The sequence below is a fragment of the Sinohyriopsis cumingii genome, unplaced genomic scaffold, assembly GCF_028554795.1.
Source record: "Sinohyriopsis cumingii isolate HCF-2022 unplaced genomic scaffold, ASM2855479v2 utg000160l, whole genome shotgun sequence".
Lineage (NCBI taxonomy): Eukaryota > Metazoa > Mollusca > Bivalvia > Unionida > Unionidae > Sinohyriopsis > Sinohyriopsis cumingii.
In genome coordinates, this window is record NW_028315873.1 from 6,265,879 (window position 1) to 6,289,580 (window position 23,702).

Consider the following 23,702-nt stretch of genomic DNA (forward strand, 5'->3'; position numbering starts at 1 on the left):
TCTAGATAACAGAACTATTACAGTGCATGAAAGGAACACTGAGGCATGCCAACATTCACCATTATACTTGTTGCAAAGCAAGCAAATTTACTTTATATCTATTCCTTTTTCAGAAGTACTTAGTAACTGTAGAGCAGAATTATAACATTGAGAAACAGGCAAATTTTATCATAACATGCAGAGCACCAGTCTAAGCCTGATCTTTGTCAATCAGATGTTTGTATTTCCTGAACCTCTGCTAAAATCAGACGTCTACTCCACAGGCTTATCCAGTGTTTAAGGTGGGTTTGTTTAAGTATTGATTTGTCAGCAAATCAAAGTCAAACACAGAGAATTCATCTGCAGCAACTATCCATGGTCCTATAAAACTCACTGTTGGAAGAAAATGACAGAATATCTGAGGAAAAAAATTGAGAAGAAATAAAATCCTACATAGAGATAAAATAAAGAAAAGGTTGGCAACTAATTTTTGTGTGTAGGGATGCAGAATACAGATTTGCCATTGTTCTCAATGTTGTTCAAAATATTGTTAAAACGTTTACTTTGCCCTAAAGAAGGAATGTTAATCATCTGTCCAATATGGTAACATGACTGTAAGGATGGTATAGTTCCAATATAATCCAGAAGAAATAGCAGTGAATCCAGCATGAGAAGATATAGGGTTAACTCGCTTTCCAAGCTAAAGGTTGCTATTCCTAGGGAAAGGTTGCGTGATCTTTCCTGAAAAACAGTTGCAGTAAACCAGTCAAGCTTATTTAGCCTTGTCTGTTTTCTAGAACATTGCGAAGGGAGATGATTGAAATACAAGGTGGGCATTTTAAAAGCAAAAATTAGCTCCCATTTCTATTTACATATGACCAATTTGACAACAATACATACATTGTTGCAAGCCAGAGACGAAGATGCTTTCTTACAGGCCTTATTGTCCAATGTTGCATGTGACAAGATTTCTCATTTCCTCATTGATTTGATGTATTGCAAGCCACGTGAATCAATCTGCTAGCCCTTTTTGCACCCTTGGTGTCAGCGACCAGATTCTTCATGGATTTGAAGCTTTGCAAGCATGTGAATCAATCTGCTAGCCTCTTTTGCACCCATGGTGTCAGCGACAAGATTTCCTCATTTTTTCACGAATATGCATAAACAAAAATGTGTAATTCACAGCACAGCATAGCAGTCTGCTACTTATAAATCAAAAACACCATCGATCATAAACACCATCGATCAAAAACCATTTTGAAAGAAAAGTTTCAGTTGGCTCATTCAGATGGCATGAAAGGTTCTGCTTGGTTGATGCTTGGACTCGCTGTCATTGCTTAAGCAGGTTTATGCATGTTCGTGAGAAATGAGGAAAAATTTAATCTCATTGTGGATGAATTAAATTTGAAAAAGGCATTGAAGCAAGATCAGTTGATTGTGATTAGGAAAGCAGATAACGGTTCGGCCACAGTGATCGTGAATAAACAAGACTATAGGTGATATTGAACAACAGTTAGCGAACGTGGAACATTAAAAAAATAGTCTGATAAATACATTCAGACATACATATATACATACTTGGTTGATGGTTCTTACTTTGCTGAACGTTCAGTTGTATCATGTATCAGATTTGAATTTGTTTTCATTAAATTCCAAACTATACAGACAGCATTGCACCTTGAGCAAACCAAAGGGACATACACCCACTAGAAATTGCCATTGTTGCCTAAATTGTGACAAATCCCTGATTCATTAGTGTCCCATTGACAGCCCCACCAATAATCGCTGATTCATTAGTGTCCCATTGACAGCCCCACCAATAATTGCTGATTCATGAGTGTCCCATTGACAGCCCCACCAGTAATCGCTGATTCATTAAAGTGTCCCATTGACAGCCCCACCAATAATCGCTGATTCATTACAGTGTCCCATTGACAGCCCTACCAATAATTTCTGATTCATTACAATTGTACAGTTGTACTTGTTTAATCTCTAAGGATAAATTGCAAACTCCTCAAATAAAAACTAAAAATTCTTAAATTTGTTACAAGTGTAACAAGATTTCCATTTTTATACTTGTTTGAAACTAAATAGCAATATATTATGTCCCTATCTTTGTCTGATGTAAAATCTCATTTTAGAGGGGGTAAAACTTGGAGAAATTTATTGAAAATGCGACCTGGAGGTCATAAAATGGGGGTTGAGTACGAGATTGAATTTCAGTCATCAGCCATTCAGAAATGAGTGTTCAGTAGTAAGGTTGTTCAGCTTGGTTGAGAACAAGGTTGAATTTCAACTATCAGCCAATTAGAAATGGGTGTTCAATAGTAAGGTTGTTCAGATTGGTTGAGAACAAGGTTGAATTTCAACTATCAGCCAATTAGAGATGTGTGTTCAATAGTAAGGTTGTTCAGATTGGTTGAGAACAAGGTTGAATTTCAACTATCAGCCAATTAGAAATGGGTGTTCAATAGTAAGGTTGTTCAGATTGGTTGAGAACAAGGTTGAATTTCAACTATCAGCCAATTAGAAATGGGTGTTCAATAGTAAGGTTCATGATTGGTTGAAACAAATTATATATATCACATGTAATTACAAGGCAGTCTCATGCAATAAGGTTGTAAAATGTGGCACCCATGGATGGCATTATACTGAGGGAGTAATGAATTGTTATTATAAAGCTCAAACTAAAATGTGGTTTATTCTATGACTCTTGTGGACATTATTTTAATGAGAGTACTATATTAAGTTCTTCATTTTAAGGCAGTCACATTATAAGGTGATATGCTCCGACTATATGTACTTCATTATAAGGCAGTCACATTATAAGGTGATATACTCCAACTATATGTACTTCATTATAAGGCAGTCACATTATAAGGTGATATGCTCTGACTATATATGCTTCATTATAAGGCAGTCACATTATAAGGTGATATGCTCCGACTATATATACTTCATTATAAGGCAGTCACATTATAAGGTGATATGCTCTGACTATATATACTTCATTATAAGGCAGTCACATTATAAGGTGATATGCTCCAACTATATATAGTTCGATTATAAGGCAGTCACATTATAAGGTGATATACCCTGACTATATATACTTCATTATAAGGCAGTCACATTATAAGGTGATACGCTTCGACTATATGTACTTCACTATAAGGCAGTCACATTATAAGGTGATACGCTTCGACTATATGTACTTCATTATAAGGCAGTCACATTATAAGGTGATATGCTCCGACTACATATACTTCATTATAAGGCAGTCACATTATAAGGTGATATACTCTGACTATATGTACTTCATTATAAGGCAGTCACATTATAAGGTGATATTCTCAGACTACATGGTCTTCATTTTAAATCAGTCTGATATCAGGTGTTATGTTTTGACTTTCTAATGTGGGCATACTCTGTATTTCTTAAGCAATTCATTATAAGGCATTCTCACTGTATCTTGGAATGCATCATCTCCACTGGACAGGATTATAATGAGGAGTACTGAATCATGTACTTAATTAAAAGAAAGTCTCACTGTATGTTAGTATGAAGTTACTCCCATTTTAAGGAGGGAGTGCTTATGTACTTAATTATAAGGCATTTTCTCTTTATGGTGGTATGCCCCAACTCTCCTGGACAGCATTATAATGAGGGAGTACTTATGTACTTAATTATAAGGCATTTTCTCCTTATGGTGGTATGCCCCAACTCCCCTGGACAGCATTATAATGAGGGATTATTGTATCATACTTCATTATAAGGCAGTCTGACTTTAAGTTGGTATACTCTATGCATCTTATAAACAGCATTATAATGAGGGAGTGATGTACATGATTCCAGAACTGGCTCTTTGCTGTTGGCAGTTGGTTATATGTAACATGCAAATTTGGCACATATTCAGACCCTTTTTGACCCCAAATTTTAAATACAAATTGTAAATCTTGAGTTAAATATTGTGGTATCCTTATTTAGATAACCTGTTTAGATATTCAGGCTGTTAAATAGCAAACAATGAAGACCCTACTCTGCCGTTGCATGATATGATGTCTGTGTTGTTTGTCCTAATGATTACTCCTGATAAAGTGTATTGTTGCAATGATACTATGACCGTGTTGTTTGTCCTAATGATTACTCCCAATAAAGTGTATTGTTGCATGATGTCTGTGTTGTTTGTCCTAATGATTACTCTCGATAAAGTGTATTGTTGCATGATGTCTGTGTTGTTTGTCCTAATGGTTACTCCCGATAAAGTGTATTGTTGCATGATGTCTGTGTTGTTTGTCCTAGTGATTACTCCCAGTAAAGTGTATTGTTGCATGATGTCTGTGTTGTTTGTCCTAATGATTACTCCTGCTAAAGTGTATTGTTGCATGATGTCTGTGTTGTTTGTCCTAATGATTACTCCCAATAAAGTGTATTGTTGCATGATGTCTGTGTTGTTTGTCCTAATGATTACTCCCGATAAAGTGTATTGTTGCATGATGTCTGTGTTGTTTGTCCTAATGATTACTCCCGATAAAGTGTATTGTTGCATGATATGATGTCTGTGTTGTTTGTCCTAATGATTACTCCTGATAAAGTGTATTGTTGCATGTCTGTGTTGTTTGTCCTAATGATTACTCCCGATAAAGTGTATTGTTGCATGATATGATGTCTGTGTTGTTTGTCCTAATGATTACTCCTGATAAAGTGTATTGTTGCATGATGTCTGTGTTGTTTGTGTAATGATTACTCCTGATAAAGTGTATTGTTGTATGATGTCTGTGTTGTTTGTCCTAATGATTACTCCCGATAAAGTGTATTGTTGCATGATGTCTGTGTTGTTTGTCCTAACGATTACTCCTGCTAAAGTGTATTGTTGCATGATGTCTGTGTTGTTTGTCCTAATGATTACTCCCAATAAAGTGTATTGTTGCATGATGTCTGTGTTGTTTGTCCTAATGATTACTCCTGCTAAGGTGTATTGTTGCATGATGTCTGTGTTGTTTGTCCTAATGATTACTCCCGATAAAGTGTATTGTTGCATGATGTCTGTGTTGTTTGTCCTAATGATTACTCCCAATAAAGTGTATTGTTGCATGATGTCTGTGTTGTTTGTCCTAATGATTACTCCTGATAAAGTGTATTGTTGCATGATGTCTGTGTTGTTTGTCCTAATGATTACTCCTGATAAAGTGTATTGTTGCATGATGTCTGTGTTGTTTGTCCTAATGATTACTCCCGATAAAGTGTATTGTTGCATGATGTCTGTGTTGTTTGTCCTAATGATTACTCCCAATAAAGTGTATTGTTGCATGATGTCTGTGTTGTTTGTCCTAATGATTACTTCCGATAAAGTGTATTGTTGCATGATACGATGGCCATGTTTTATATCCTAACGACTTCTCCCGATAAAATGTATTGATTTAGATCTGCCGGCATATTAAGGGACTGCAGTTTGTAGTTGTACTTACATAAGTACAGATTGCTTGAAACAAACAAAATTTGTGGGCATATTTGTAGCATGTCTAAATGACTTGATTAGATTTTTTTGGTTATTCAGTGCAGACATAATGGTCCTGAAAGCTGTAGTGTTTTGTTCTGCATTAGTGGCTAGATAGCAGACTGAATACAAGCCATGCATGAGACATGCATGCTCATTTTCTGAAACTTGAAATATGGGGTAAAAGGCAGCCCATCACAGGTTTTAAGACAGATTTTTCCCAGACATATTTTTGTCATTTTTACTTTACGCATGCATTATATGTTGTAGTTTTAATAATGACAAAAAAATCCACATGAAAATATCTGTTGTGTGGGTACAGAAATATTACATTCGAAAAGAGAAAAATATTGCTCTGGTCATATATTTGTACATTTCTGAAAATAACATTTTTCAAAGTTGGCATTTTGTGAACGCACGTTATCAACAGAGGAATGAAAATGGAAGACTATTGCTATATTTCTTTGCTAGAATATTTTTGGGGTAAAATTTAAAAAATATCCAGTGCATACATAATAAATGAATGTAAAGTTTTAAAATGATGAATCCATGCTAGTTGGTAATATTACTCTAAGATTTGTCATCACACCATGCAGTGGCAGATCAAAGTTTTTGTTGTTTCCTGGATGCTAAACTGACTCAATTTTTTTTCTTAGAAATATATTAGAAGGGAAATCATTTTTCATTCACAAGCCTTCTCCTCTCACAAACGTTTAGAAGACTGGCTGTGCCCAGGCAATATCATGGATAAATAATTTTGCCACGACTCCCCTCCCCTTTTCCATCCAGCTGGATTACTGGTTTGTGTGTGTGTGTCTCTCTCTCTCTCTCTCTCTCTATATATATATGTATATGATTTCATAGTTTGTGAGGATTTTGCTTATTTTTTGGGATAAAACAAGATTCACTGAGATTTGCTGTACTGTTTTTATTTCATAATGAGAATGTGTGGCAATGCATTTCAAACAAAGATAATTTACATTCACATTAACAGCTTCCCAAAGAAAGTCTTTAAGTCAAATAATCTCACTTAAGATAAAGTCAGATGAAGTTGGCAAAAGTTTTAAGCGGTTATATAATATTTTCATCATGATTCTTTCCACTTGAAATTTATTGCCATTGCTGATCCTCCATTAAAGATAGGAGTGAGAGAAAAAAGTACCAACATGTGTGATTTTCCATTAATATGAATGTTATGTGAAATAAATGCCAACAATCTTATGTGTAGATTTGGATACGGCTTTAGAAGCCATGTTACCCCACTGCTATTGCAGACAAGCCTGTAATCAAATGTTATTTGGGATATTTATGAATTTTTGATAGAAAATGATATATTTTCACCCGCTGTTTTAATGATGTTGCAGTTTAGCTGCAAAGAGCCTGTTTCAGAGAATTATGTAATAAACTTGAGAATTTGGATACAGTAGTGGAATTAGTCCTGATAAATAGGAGATAAAGTATACATTTAAAATATTAATGTCTGTCTTGAAGGAGTTTTAGAGGATCTACTGGTCTGAATTACCTAAATATATTTTTCAACATTAATACCATGCAGAAAGAGATTAAGTAGCTTGGCCGTTAATACAGAATCAAAAGCACGGTACTGCCAATATCTCGTCAGGAAAATTGGGATAAAATCTGTTTAGATTTTGTTTCCATGACTTGTTTCTGGAGAGCTTATCTTTTGTAACATTTTATATTCAAGAGGGATTTGCTAATTATGCAATCTGATGAAAATTTATTCCAGACATCAAGATGTAGGGAAGATTTAATATGCCCATTGAATACATGCACTTTTTTATTTCTTGCATGAATTTAAGAGGAAACTTACCATGTGAATGAATCAGGCAATGAAAGAAATAAAATGTGCTTTTGGTTTCAAAAGAATATAATTTGAAATTAACTATCTGGCTTTATAATGCATTGTAAAATATAAAAAAGTAAGAAAGACAGTGTTGAGTTACTTGAGTATTTATGTAATATCAACAGTTGTAGAAATGTAAAAGTTTGTGATTTTACAAGAACACAATCCCACATCTGGTAGGTTTATATACAATATAAAAATACAGGTAAGTACATTGTGTATATACAGTACAAAAATACTGGTTGGTACATTGTGTATATACATCATAAAAACACTGATAGGTACATTGTGTATATACATCATATAAACACTGATAGGTACATTGTGTATGTACAGTATAAAAGCACTGATAGGTACATTGAGTATGCACATCATAAAAGCACTGATAGGTACATTGTGTATGTACAGTATAAAAACACTGATAGGTACATTGAGTATGCACATCATAAAAGCACTGATAGGTACATTGAGTATGCACATCATAAAAGCACTGATAGGTACATAAAGTATGCACATCATAAAAGCACTGATAGGTACATTGTGTATGTACAGTATAAAAGCACTGATAGGTATATTGAGTATGTACATCATAAAAACACTGATAGGTATATTGAGTATGTACAGTATAAAAACACTGATAGGTATATTGAGTATGCACATCATAAAAGCACTGATAGGTATATTGTGTATGTACAGTATAAAAGCACTGATAGGTATATTGTGTATGTACAGTATAAAAGCACTGATAGGTATATTGTGTATGTACAGTATAAAAGCACTGATAGGTATATTGAGTATGTACATCATAAAAGCACTGATAGGTATATTGAGTATGTACAGTATAAAAACACTGATAGGTATATTGAGTATGCACATCATAAAAGCACTGATAGGTATATTGTGTATGTACAGTATAAAAGCACTGATAGGTATATTGTGTATGTACAGTATAAAAGCACTGATAGGTACATTGAGTATGCACATCATAAAAGCACTGATAGGTACATTGAGTATGCACATCATAAAAGCACTGATAGGTACATTGTGTATGTACAGTATAAAAGCACTGATAGGTATATTGTGTATGTACAGTATAAAAGCACTGATAGGTATATTGAGTATGTACATCATAAAAGCACTGATAGGTATATTGAGTATGTACAGTATAAAAACACTGATAGGTATATTGAGTATGCACATCATAAAAGCACTGATAGGTATATTGTGTATGTACAGTATAAAAGCACTGATAGGTATATTGAGTATGTACATTATTAAAACACTGATAGGTATATTGTGTACGTAGATCATAAAAGCACTGATAGGTATATTGAGTATGTACATTATTAAAACACTGATAGGTATATTGTGTATGTACAGTATAAAAGCACTGATAGGTACATTGAGTATGCACATCATAAAAGCACTGATAGGTATATTGAGTATGTACAGTATAAAAACACTGATAGGTATATTGAGTATGCACATCATAAAAGCACTGATAGGTACATTGTGTATGTACAGTATAAAAGCACTGATAGGTATATTGAGTATGTACATTATTAAAACACTGATAGGTACATTGTGTATGTACAGTATAAAAGCACTGATAGGTATATTGAGTATGTACATTATAAAAACACTGATAGGTATATTGAGTATGCACATCATAAAAGCACTGATAGGTATATTGTGTATGTACAGTATAAAAGCACTGATAGGTATATTGAGTATGTACATTATTAAAACACTGATAGGTATATTGTGTATGTACAGTATAAAAGCACTGATAGGTATATTGAGTATGTACATTATTAAAACACTGATAGGTATATTGTGTATGTAGATCATAAAAGCACTGATAGGTACATTGAGTATGCACATCATAAAAGCACTGATAGGTACATTGTGTATGTAGATCATAAAAACACTGATAGGTATATTGAGTATGCACATCATAAAAGCACTGATAGGTATATTGTGTATGTAGATCATAAAAGCACTGATAGGTATATTGAGTATGTACAGTATAAAAACACTGATAAGTACATTGTGTATGTAGATCATAAAAGCACTGATAGGTACATTGAGTATGCACATCATAAAATCACTGATAGGTACATTGTGTATGTAGATCATAAAAACACTGATAGGTATATTGAGTATGCACATCATAAAAGCACTGATAGGTATATTGAGTATGCACATCATAAAAGCACTGATAGGTATATTGTGTATGTACAGTATAAAAGCACTGATAGGTATATTGAGTATGTACATTATTAAAACACTGATAGGTATATTGTGTATGTAGATCATAAAAGCACTGATAGGTATATTGAGTATGTACATTATTAAAACACTGATAGGTATATTGAGTATGTACATTATAAAAACACTGATAGGTATATTGAGTATGCACATCATAAAAGCACTGATAGGTATATTGTGTATGTACAGTATAAAAGCACTGATAGGTATATTGAGTATGTACATTATTAAAACACTGATAGGTATATTGAGTATGTACATTATAAAAACACTGATAGGTATATTGAGTATGCACATCATAAAAGCACTGATAGGTATATTGTGTATGTACAGTATAAAAGCACTGATAGGTATATTGAGTATGTACATTATTAAAACACTGATAGGTATATTGTGTATGTACAGTATAAAAGCACTGATAGGTATATTGAGTATGTACATTATTAAAACACTGATAGGTATATTGTGTATGTAGATCATAAAAGCACTGATAGGTACATTGAGTATGCACATCATAAAAGCACTGATAGGTACATTGTGTATGTAGATCATAAAAACACTGATAGGTATATTGAGTATGCACATCATAAAAGCACTGATAGGTATATTGTGTATGTAGATCATAAAAGCACTGATAGGTATATTGAGTATGTACAGTATAAAAACACTGATAAGTACATTGTGTATGTAGATCATAAAAGCACTGATAGGTACATTGAGTATGCACATCATAAAATCACTGATAGGTACATTGTGTATGTAGATCATAAAAACACTGATAGGTATATTGAGTATGCACATCATAAAAGCACTGATAGGTACATTGTGTATGTAGATCATAAAAACACTGATAGGTATATTGAGTATGCACATCATAAAAGCACTGATAGGTATATTGTGTATGTAGATCATAAAAACACTGATAGGTATATTGAGTATGTACAGTATAAAAATAGGTACATTGAGTATATTCATTATAAAATTACTGGTTGGTACATTATTTATATACAGTATAAAATTAGAAAGACAGCAACTTAGAAAGCAAGTGCTATATCTTGGCGCTATGAAAAAGTTTCATTTGGGTACTTGTTCTGCATGGCAGATGTCTTGAAACATTGACTTTTCTTGCATCAATTTAATCATCCTGCACTTAACATAATATTGACCATACCTAAAATGTCAATTGTCCAATCAGATAAGTAATATTGACCATACTTGAAATGTCATTTGTCCAATCAGACAAGTTTCTTCAAAAAGTTACCTGCCTTTCTCAGCCCCTACTTGGGTAAATACAAGTGTACATGTGTCATTCTTTAGCCCTTTTGATGATTCTGTTCATGCCAGTTTAAGGCGTTATATATAGGCATATGATGCAAGGAAGATGATGACACAAATAAAAGACAATAAACACTCAAATAAAAAGACAATACTCATTCAGATAAAAAGAATACACATTCCAAAAGACAATACACATACAAATAAAAAGACAATACACATACAAATAAAAAGACAATACACATTCATATAAAAAATACACACAAAAAGACAATAAACACTCAAATAAAAAGACAATACACATTCAGATAAAAAGAATACACATTCCGAAAGACAATACACATACAAATAAAAAGACAATACACATTCATAAAAAGACAATGAACACTCAAAAGACAATACACATTCAGATAAAAAGAATACACATTCCAAAAGACAATACACATACTAATAAAAAGACAATACACATTCATATAAAAAATACACACAAAAAGACAATAAACACTCAAATAAAAAGACAATACACATTAAAATACACATCAAAAGGACAATAAACAATACTCATTCAAAATAAAAAGACAATACACATTCAAATAAAGGCAATACACATATAAATAAAGACAATACACATTCAAATAAAGACAATACACACACAAAAGACAGACACTCAAATAAAAGGACAATGCTCACACAAAAAGACAAACACTCAAATAAAAAGACAATGCACATTCACATGAAAAGACAAGACACATACAAATAAAAAAACAATACACATTCAGATAAAAAGAATACACATTCAAAAAAACAATACACATTCAGATAAAAAAGAATATACATTCAAAAAGACAATACACATACAAATAAAAAGACAATACATATACAAATAAAAAGACAATACACATTCAAACAAAAAATACACACACAGAAAGACAATAAACACTCAAATATAAAGACAATACACATTAAAATACACATACAAAAGGACAATAAACCTTCAGTAAAAAAGACAATGCATACTCAAATAAAAAAAAACAACATGCCATCTGATAAAATGTTTTACCTTCCCAGAATCAAACACAAAATTTGTTCCCTGTGCTACGTTTCACTGCCAGACTCTAGTCCAACATACCTATCTGACCTCACCCATGTGTACACACCAGCAAGAAACTTACGCTCCTCTTCTGACAGTCATCTACTCATTATTCCCACAATGAAAATGAAGTCATATGGACAGCGTTCTTTTGCATGCTAAGGCCCAGCAACGTGGAATGAATTGGCCACTGAACTTAGACACAATGATCGCTTAAAACTCAACTATTTCAACTTCAGGAACAAACTTAAAGACCTAATAATGTTTCCTACCTTTTTCAGCATGTTTGTTTTCTAATTTCATGGTGTTTGTTTTTTGGTAGTCATATAATATGTTTATTATGTTTTAGGTGTTGTCTAATGTTGTAAAGCTCTTGGAGCTTCTAAAGAATTAGGTGCTATAGAAAGTCCTCATTATTATTATTAGTATCATTATTATTATTATTATTATTATTGCTATTATTATTGCTATTATTATTACCCATCCAGCTATTATAGAAATATCAACTTTTCTAATTTTAATGGCCCAAATTTGACCGTAATTGTAGCATTATAAACTCTGGGACAGATTGGACTTAAAAATAACATTTTTGTGATGGTTATCTATTATTAAATAATGGAAAAAGAAATATGATCGTACAGTTGTAATAATGCTGTAGAAAATGAAAAAGTCAGTGATAAGTATACCAGATCTTTTTTTCAGTCTTCAGGAATTGAGGATCTGCCATCATTGGGCCACATGGACTTTTCTATTGACCCAAACTCATGTGTTCTCAGTACTGTTGTATCGTACTTAGTAAAATTCATTAAACAACAAAATAGCTTTTTCTTGGTGTATTTGATAAGAAGTCTATGATCGTCATCCTGTGCATATTTGATGAATGTTGCTGTTAATTTACATATGACATTTTCAGATACTTTTTACTTATAATGAGATAAATATTTAGCTTTGAGTAGCACTAGAAAATTCACATGAACCTGTGGGTTTTTTTTGTGATTTTGAATATTTTAGATCCTTTGCTATGTAAAAATGTAAATTTTTCAACATATTAAATACTCCCAACATCACACAAGCAATCTTAAGTTTGTACCATCTGTTAATGAGCAGTCTCAAGTTTGTACCATCTTTAAACAAGATATGTATAAAAAGAAATACGTGAAAATTAATTTTTTATTTTAACTGTCTGCCTCCTGCAAAAAAATAATGGTGACTACATTTGAAGTGTAATCTTGAAAGATTTATAAGTGGTTTTAAAAAGTGAGAAAGGTTGATTGCTTTTTGTAACCCAGCACATGTTTCCTAACTAAGTACAGAAAATGAGCCTCATATCAAAGAGGAAGCAAATCCTTTCTCAAATCCATGGATTCCTTATCAACAAGTGAATTGGATGAGCAAAGAATAGTATAAAAGTCCTTCTGTTCCTAAATTCAAATGTTGAAGGAAAAAAACATAAATGCAAATTGTAGCCAAATATAAGAGATTAGACCTAATATGGGCCTATCTTTTCTAAATATTGACCATGAAATCTGCAGGGATTTTGGAGGGACCATACCCCTTGTAAATAGATTGAGGAATTACTGGGGATAAGACGGAATCAAATACTAGATTTGTTTAACCAAAATATCATAATTAGAGATCCAGGACTTATCCTCAGGAGATCATATGCTTTCTTTTGAATTAGGGAAAAATGAAAAGTGGCGACTTTATCTGCCTGCAAGAGATAAGGGGACTGCTTTTAATGAAAGTTCTGTCTGCTCTAATTTGATGGAAGTTACAATGTATGGGACATATGGCTAAGGGACATAAAAAAGTAGGTGATTTGGCCTGGATGTGGTGGATTTGGCAAGATCGGGGGATGCAATCTGCTACAGATAAGTCTGATCCCTCCATATTGAAGATTTGCTTGTTGAAGCAATTGGATTTTTGTTTCTTTATCCCATCTGACATCCTAGTCTACCATCATAGGGACACAAGTCTATATGGGTTAGTTTTGTGTTTCTTCACTTTGTTGAATCAGAGCTCAGGAGAATGGAGGACAGACTGTACAAAAGGAGAGTTCAGACATACATGTGTCTTGTGATCACCTGTTGAACTCATAAGACATTTAATTTCTTCATGTTACAGGAAGGTAGCAATATGATGAAATCACCAGTGCTATTGACCTTCAGTTATTGTTTTGGGATTTTTGGTTGGATTTTAATATCAATTTCAGCAGTTAGGTTGGCTATATTATGCTGAGAAAATGGGTACTTTGTGACTTAATTGAGTGCACTGCAGTAGCTGGCCTGGGGGTGGCTGGGTGGATTAACCTGTTGCTCTTGGATTACAAGTCTGGCTGGTGCTCTACCAACATTCAAACTTTTTAGCTAGAAGGAGTGAAAAGATATAATTATTTCACTTATCGACATGTATCATGACATATGATAAAATATATATATACTACTTGTAAATAAATATAAGGCCACAATGCAATTAATAATGTGGCCATTGAAAATTGAGAGTAACATTTATAAAGGAAACCTTAAGAAAAAACAACAAATTAATTCTCCATCTTTAGTATCGATGAGGATGCCAGAACAGAAAATTAGCACATAGTGAATTGTTAAACTTTTGTTAGGTGAATGTTGAACATGTATAGAAGAGTTTTGTTTCCAGCGTCTGTGTTTTCCTGATTCCCCTTTGATATGATGCCAGCCTATTGCAGGATTAATCCATCGCTGATGCTGTTAGCCATTTTAATCGTGGATTTGATGCCAGCCTATTGCTGGGCAATCCATCGCTGATGCTGTTAGCTATTTTAAAGGTGGATTTGATCCCAGCCTATTGCAGGGCAATCCATCGCTGATGCTGTTAGCCATTTTAATCGTGGATTTGATGCCATCCTATTGCAGGTCAATCAATCGCTGATGCTCTTAGCCATTTTAATCGTGGATACGATGCCAGCCTATTGCGGGGCAATCCATTGCTGATGCTGTTAGCCATTTTAATCGTGGATTTGATGCCAGCCTATTGCAATTCAATCCATCGCTGATGCTGTTAGCCATTTTAATCGTGGATTTGATGCCAGCCTATTGCAGAATTAATCCATCGCTGATGCTGTTAGCCATTTTAAAGGTGGATTTGATGCCAGCCTATTGCAGGATTAATCCATCGCTGATGTTGTTAGCTATTTTAAAGGTGGATTTGATGCCAGCCTATTGCTGGTCAATCCAGCGCTCATACTGTTAGCCATGATAATGATGTATCCACTGAAATGGTTAAGAATAAAGTGCCTTATGTTTTTGGGTGGTGTAGGACACTGATCATGAGTAAGAAGTGTCTAATAAACCTGTCAGGACATGTGCACAAGTAATTGTGGTCTTCCTTTCTCAGTTGTTTCTTTAAAAATGTGCTTAAAACTGTTATTATAGAGAAAAACTAAGGTAGGCAATACTGTGTGTTCAAGACTCGTAGCATTGAGAAAATGCATAAAGTACTTTAGTGGAGATGTCCTGTGAATCGAGGCAAGTGACTTGTCTCAGTGCTGCAAGCTTTCTGAAATGACTGGACATGAGAAGAATGAAGCACCTCCACCAGCATTTGGCAGTATGCTATACTAAAAATTATAACCATCACAAATTTAGATCAAATAATAGTGTAGATCATTGTTGTTATTATTATTATTATTATTATTACTGGTTCTTTTTCAGCCACCAAATCGCTGCCAATCCACTGTATCATTGAGCAGACTCCTGGACCGCCATCATTCGAGGCAGGTTCCACCAGTGGACAGCAGAGTACAGTAGAGTTGGATAGTTATGCGATCCTTCCAGGAACAACACTTCTCAATGAACTTGTCAGGGCAGCACTTATCAAGCTTGGTTACACTTCCACTGAAGCTATGGGGGCTAAAGGTATTTAGTACACTCGTACACCACTGAAGCTATGGGGGAGAAAGGTATTTAGTACACTTCTTTACCACTCAGTGCACTTACATTGAGGATATTAGGGACAAAGTAATGTAGTGCATTCCTAAACCGCTGAAGCTAAGAGGGGTGCAAAGGTGTTTAGTACACTCCTATAAACTCCATATACATGGACTAAGTACAAACTGACCTGTCAGTTACTTGTGTCCTGAAAGTTGACCTATGTAATTGAGTTTGATGTACACTATTATTAGTGCTCACTTCAGGTGTTTCTATTTTAAAATTGAGTGCAAATCTGGATGGTCTGGGTGTAAGAGTTCAGCTATTTGTTTCGTTTTTTTAACCTTTTGTTCCTAAGATAATTGGAATCCATATCCATGTATCTGAAATCATAGGATCACGCTTTGTCTATACAGAAATTATACATGAATCTGACATGCAGTAACCCCTAAAGAAGGTGGTGTCAACTTGTACACAGTCCAAGCCCAGATAACTTGTGAACCAGTTTACAACATAAGACAGATGGGTCTAAATTTTTTCAATTCAAAGTTGGCAGCACAAATAAAACAAATGTTTGACAGACATGCAGTATTCAAATTTAAATGTTGAATTTCCAAATATTTTTTGATGATTATGGGGAAACAAAAGCATGTGTGTGTGTGTGTTTAATGAGAAATGACTAGAGTATCACAAACATTGTGATGCCAATAAAGGATATAAAGCAGTTTTAATAACACAATCAGACCACTGATTCATTTCTCATAGAACTTTAATTGGATATCAGTATGAAAAGGAAATAATTCAGAATGATATGAGATCTCGCGAATGGGTTGCAAGATTAACAAGTGTGACAAATGCATTAAATAATGAAATTACTTGAAGAACTTCTATATAACAAATAAAATTGCACATACTTCTATTCATAGAGAGTTAGAGAATTTTTGTTCACAGCATTTTCTTGTGTCTTGTGCTGCTAAATAAACTCCATGGTCTAATAACATAGCCATGAACCAATAAGTAGGAAATTAAATACAGGATATCAAAATAAAAGTAATATTTTGTTGTTACATAGATTGAAGTTTTTGTGAAATGTTTAGTAGAAGAATTTTAATCTGTTTACAAGCCAATATGTCAAATTATTTAGTACATTATTCTACTACCAGTAGACTGGTACACAGGCAGAAAACAGTGGTCTGATACCTATACCAACCATCAGTTTTTATACATTTTTCACAACCGTGGACATGAAATAGGCACTTCACTAATTTGGAGGTATTCTATCAGTGTATCCCCCAGGGGTGTAAAACTGAGGGTAAAAAAAACCCCTTGGTGTCAGAACTGGGGGTCAAATAAAAAATGTGGGGGTCAAAAATATTCTAACAAATTTTCATCCAACTCGTACTTTTTCAGCTTGAAATCGGATATTGTAACTTGCACAACATACTCTCTCTCTCTCTCTCTCTCTCTCTCTAAACATACAAATAAACCAACATGCACTGTTAACAAACAAATGCATTGTCCATTCAAAGAATAATTTTATTAGTTAATTGTTCTTTTAAAATCATACTTTTAACAGTCTCCTTATAATCTTATTACATACAAGCCAATACAAAAAGCCTAATAAATCTTTTTAACCGAATGGCAGTCAATTTACTGCCTGTCATAAAATGTGTACTATCATCGGTTTCATTGTACTTCGTTCTAGAACAAATTTATCCAAAAATGAAGGAGGCTAATGATTCATCTTGTTTCTAATAAATTACACTTGAACGTTAAGGTCTTTCTTTTATTGCAGCAATGTTAAAAACCAACAAAATCTGCAATGACCCCCTAACTGTAATCCAAATAAACGCATTTGTCTCACCAAGTTTACTGATTTCTTTGTTGTGAAAGACTGTCTTGGGTTATAATGTGTTCTCCAGATATCTTGTGGTGAACGAGGGCAGATTTGTTAAAATTCTTAAACCCTGTCACGAAAGGTTTATTCACTTCTGCAGTCTTTGCAATCACGCTATCAGAAGTCACTTCAGTAATCCTAATGGATGTGCCGTATTCCAGTCAAGGGAATTATTTTCTCCATTTTTCATTAAAGTTAGATCCACAGTCACTCTTTTGTGTTTTGCTTCTTTCACTTTCTTCGCTAATGATTTTTAGTGCACGACATTTTAATCAGGAGATCACTTTCTTGTGCAACAAACATTGAGGTTAAACATCAAGATGACATCTTGCTGAGCTCAATGGAAATCGCGTGAGAGCTCGCGAGATATGGGGAAGCTACTCCGTCATAACATTGCCTGTGCTAGTCTGGTTCCTTATTTCATATGTTCCCTGCGTTCCACTCCGCTATACGAATACAGGAGCCCAACACAGGAAGTAAACAAAGCGGGGAACCAGTCAATACCTATGCTCGAAGTATACACGTCACTCTTCGTCCAACGCATTGGATATTAAATAAAAAATCCTGATTGCATTATGCAAATCCCTTGCGTCAAAAAAACGCACGGCAACAAAATGTGTGTCAGTTTTCTCCAGCATGCATCCCTGATGCACAAATGTGCATAAAGGGAAACACTGTTCTATGCACATATAGTGATAATAATCAATTGTGTAAGGGCAACAGATGATAAGAAAATGTTGTTTTGATAGAAATGTTTACCTGCTCATATAATGTAGATGTAGGTAACTGAATAAATTCGGGATTCATTTGGCTCATGTTCTTGATTCCCTTTTGTGTCTGCCATATTTATTTGCAGGCAAGAGATTGTTACCAATGTGCGTTATGTAAGAGGAGGTATGAAATTATTTAATTGATGCTGCAAAAGATAAAATGTTCTTAATTAGAGTTTGATTGAATCATATATTAAAAAGTATCAAATCATATATTAAATAGTATCGAATCATATATTAAAAAGTATTGAATCATATATTAAAATGTATTGAATCATATATTAAAAAGTATTGAATCATATATTAAAAAGTATTGAATCATATATTAAAAAGTATTGAATCATATATTAAAATGTATTGAATCATATATTAAAAAGTATTGAATCATATATTAAAAAGTATTGAATCATATATTAAAAAGTATCGAATCATATATTAAAAAGTATTGAATCATATATTAAAAAGTATTGATGGCGGTGAAGAGGTTCAGCTTGGTTTGCATCACATGTCACATGAGAAACTTGTGAATGTAGCAGTCTAACGCAAAAGCCCCAAAAAAGATGTGACCAGACTGTTAACTGATACTAACACCCTTTGATGCAATGAAATAGTACATACAGTGCAAACTTGTATTATAAGAGTACAAAATAGATGCTACAGTTGTACTTTGAAACTTAGATCATAAACTAGTCATTTATAGTATCAAAAACTGACAAAAAGGTTCAAAGGAAAAACAGAGGTTATTTAAATAAGATGTTTTTCATTTTAAAATAAACAAGGATATATTAATTGAGTGAAAAGATTGTGATGGGTGTCATAAAAACACAATATAATAAACTTATGGAGGGATAGTGCAGTCTTGTTAAAAAAACAACAGTAGGTTCATACAGAGTTATAGTGAAGTACAAGTTGCCAGTAGGTTCATACAGTGAAGTACAAGTTACCAGTAGGTTCATACAGAATTATAGTGAAGTACAAGTTACCATTAGGTTCATACAGAGTTACAGTGAAGTACAAGTTACCAGTAGGTTCATACAGAGTTATAGTGAAGTACAAGTTACCACTAGGTTCATACAGAGTTACAGTGAATTTCAGGTTACCAATTGGTTCATACAGAGTTATAGTGAAGTACAGGTTACCATTTGGTTCATAGAGTTATAGTGAAGTACAGGTTACCAGTTGGTTCATACAGAATTATAGTGAAGTACAAGTTACCAGTAGGTTCATACAGAGTTATAGTGAAGTACAGGTTACCAGTTGGTTCATACAGAATTATAGTGAAGTACAAGTTACCAGTAGGTTCATACAGAGTTATAGTGAAGTACAGGTTACCAGTAGGTTCATACAGAATTATAGTGAAGTACAAGTTACCATTAGGTTCATACAGAGTTATAGTGAAGTACAGGTTACCAGTTGGTTCATACAGAATTATAGTGAAGTACAAGTTACCATTAGGTTCATACAGAGTTACAGTGAAGTACAAGTTACCACTAGGTTCATACAGAATTATAGTGAAGTACAGGTTACCAGTTGGTTCATACAGAGTTATAGTGAAGTAAAGGTTACCAGCAGGTTCATACAGAATTATAGTGAAGTACAAGTTACCATTAGGTTCATACAGAGTTACAGTGAAGTACAAGTTACCACTAGGTTCATACAGAGTTATAGTGAAGTACAGGTTACCAGTTGGTTCATACAGTTATAGTGAAGTACAAGTTACCAGTAGGTTCATACAGTTATAGTGAAGTACAAGTTAGCAGTAGGTTCATACAGAGTTATATTGAAGTACAAGTTACCAGTAGTTTCATACAGAGTTATAGTGAAGTACAAGTTCCTAAAGCTGACAAGCCGCAAACATTGATTTGCTGATCTGCATGCCAGGATTCCGAACAAAGACGATCAATAAAAAATGGTTAGTTATTCAGTCTTACAAAAAATGAAATAATTTAATAGTAATTTAAGCCAAATTGAAAAAAGAAACCCAACGACAACAACATAAAACAAACTTAGAATAATAAGAAGAAGAAAAAAGATATGGCTGACAAGATACTGCACAAATGATCATTTATTCTGACAGACAGTGCTCTTCACACAGTTCTGAATTGTAATTTAAAATTGCAAATACATGTACCATAGTATACTTCAGACAAATGGCATAGGGGAGGTAATCTATACACCCTAACAAACATTTAGGTACTAAGATTGTAAATCATCTTAGAAATTAAGCCATAATGACATAAACAGATCTGCCAACCCTCACTTTTTTGGTATGAATGTCACGACTCTTGATAGTGGTTCACAGAGTCAACACCACATGACAAAATATCATGAATTCTCAAATTCTCATTTGGCTTAAATCAGGAATAAAATAACTTTATTCCATTAAGCGCTAGTCAAAATATAAGCATTGATGTCAATAACAGCCCCGTATTGCTAGTCACGATGTTAGTAGATCTATATCCAGTTGTTACAGTTTGCCCTATGGGTGTCATATGAAAATATACATTTAATTTTTAAGTTTCATTGCTTCTAATTTGGAAAAAGTTTTATGGTAGGCAACAGTACAAGACACTACAGTACTGGTTTCAGACTACAGTACAGTTCTAAGTGTGTTGTGATGGAGGAAGAGATTTCTATTTCATGATATCCGTGGAAGATATATTTTCTTTCATGAAAATATGGCAAGTGTTGCTATTACTGGTACAGTGTTACACTACATGGAAATGTTCTGTGGAATAGAATGTGGACTGACGAATGAGCCATTCTGACTGGTAAGTGCTGGAATTTTCATTTGTTTATAATGTTTGATTCAACTGGCGCTGTTTGTGGGTGTTTGACAAAGTTTGAAGAATGCAGGTCTGATATAACACATTTCTAGTTGTTGAGGTCTTTGAAGTAACTCTTGAGAAAATTAGGAATTTCCATTTTTGTAATCAGTGATGTGTATAGTCTGTGTGCCTGGTTTCTGTCTTAGTTTGTTCTACACAACATTGAGAATTTTATTGTATTTGTAACTTGGTAAATTTTCAATTCAGCTTCTTTAAATGCAGCTTAATTAAAGACCAGGCGAGCATATACGATGCAGGGCTTTTATTATCAGCTGGGTGCAGGGTGATTTACCTGGCTACTTTTATTATCTGGTGGGAGCAGGGTGATTTACCTGGCTACTTTTATTATCAGCTGGGAGCAGGGTGATTTACCTGGCTACTTTTATTATCTGGTGGGAGCAGGGTGATTTACCTGACTACTTTTATTATCAGCTGGGAGCAGGGTGATATACCTGGCTACTTTTATTATCAGCTGGGTGCAGGGTGATTTACCTGGCTACTTTTATTATCTGGTGGGAGCAGGGTGATTTACCTGACTACTTTTATTATCAGCTGGGAGCAGGGTGATTTACCTGGCTACTTTTATTATAATCTGGGAGCAGGGTGATTTACCTGGCTACTTTTATTATAATCTGGGAGCAGGGTGATTTATCTGTCTACTTTTATTATCAGCTGGGAGCATGGTGATTTACCTGGCTACTTTTATTATCAGCTGGGAGCAGGGTGATTTATCTGGCTACTTTTATTATAATCTGGGAGCAGGGTGATTTATCTGTCTACTTTTATTATCAGCTGGGAGCAGGGTGGTTTACCTGGCTACTTTTATTGTAAACTGGGAGCATGGTGATTTACCTGGCTACTTTTATTATCAGCTGGCTATCTAAAAAAAACAAAACAACAACACTGTATTTCTTTTGTGGAAGGTTTCCCAAATCTCCCACCTACTTCGTCAACTCACCATCTAACTCTAATGTTAGGCCTGGTATGTTGTCCCTCTCAAGGGCTCAGTCCATCTCAAGGGCTCAGAACTGTTTTCAGTATATTTTCAGTACAATATAGTTTCATCACAAGTTTGATAATGGTAATCCTCATTTAAACTATATGGAGGATTGCCATGAAACTTTTATATTCATCTTCAGGTTGTTGTTCTTGTTGAGTTTAACACCATATTTTCAGTACATGATAATATTTACATGGCAGCCAGTATATTTAGAGGAGGAAGAATCCTGGCAAACCCCAGGTAGAACCACTGACTCATGGAAAGCTGCTGGCATGCGTTCTCACATACCCAGATTGGTTGAGCCAAGACTCCAACTCACAGAGAGGTGAGATGTGTGAGTGATCTGTAAAAGCAAGCATCTTAGGCCACTCTGCCACCTAGGTCTCCTGTCTCAAGGTCTTGTTTGTCCTAAAGGAAAATGAGTTATGCTCGAACATCCAATACAACCACCACTGTAGCCATCTTAAATTCCTCTTCAATGGATGGGTTGTTATCAACACGTGAATTTACAAGGAGATTTCTAATAATGTGTTGTTGGTCCTAAAGGAAAATGGTGGTGATTTGATGTCCAATATGGTTGCTGTGAAATCTATTTTTAGAATGTTGCTATCATGCACCTCCTGATTGGAAAGTAATAGTAGCATGGGTTTTTCACCAAAGAACTTCTTACATCAATCTGGTTCTAAATAAAAAATACTTCCACCTGAACAAACAATACTGTCATCACAGTGGCCATCTTGAAAATCTTGCTAACCAGAATGGATGCTCATATCAACATTAAGTTTGCACTAAAAGACTTGTTCTGAAAACTAGTTGGTCCTAAATGAAAATGGTGCTGATCTGACCACTATGCTGATCTGATCACTATGCTGATCTAACCACTGCAAATCTGACCACTGTTCAGATCTGACCACTGTTCAGATCTGACCACTGTGCAAATGTGACCACTGTGCGGATCTGCCCATTGTGCGGATCTTACCACTGTGCTGATCTGACCACTATGCTGATCTGACTGCTGTGCTGATCTGACCACTGTGCTGATCTGAGCACTATGTGGATCTGACCACTGTGCTGATCTGACCTTTGTGCTGATCTGACCAACATGGCTACCACATAAGTCATCTTGAAATCTTATTATTGCTACTTCTTCTGACTGAAAAGTCAAATGAGCATGGGGTTTTCACCAGTAGACTTCTTATGGTGTCTATTTGGCCATAAATTATTAAAAGTTGTGTTGATATGAGCTTATACAGACACCACAAACTTGGAATATATGCTCATACCATTAAAACTTTAAATGAGTTTGGTAATGATTGGCTGAATTTGATA

At 34.3% G+C, this 23,702-nt stretch overlaps 1 protein-coding gene across 2 annotated transcripts in view; it reads left to right on the forward strand.

Annotated features, from left to right (window-relative positions):
* The window catches only part of LOC149774693 (homeobox protein dve-1-like), a 149,873-nt gene that overhangs the window by 59,045 nt on the left and 67,126 nt on the right, over nt 1-23,702 (forward strand). For both annotated transcript variants that reach the window (XM_089944832.1, XM_089944831.1), the window contains exon 3: nt 15,663-15,866. In XM_089944832.1, coding sequence (XP_089800958.1) covers nt 15,663-15,866 — 204 coding nt within the window. The remainder of the gene's footprint in view (nt 1-15,662; nt 15,867-23,702) is intronic.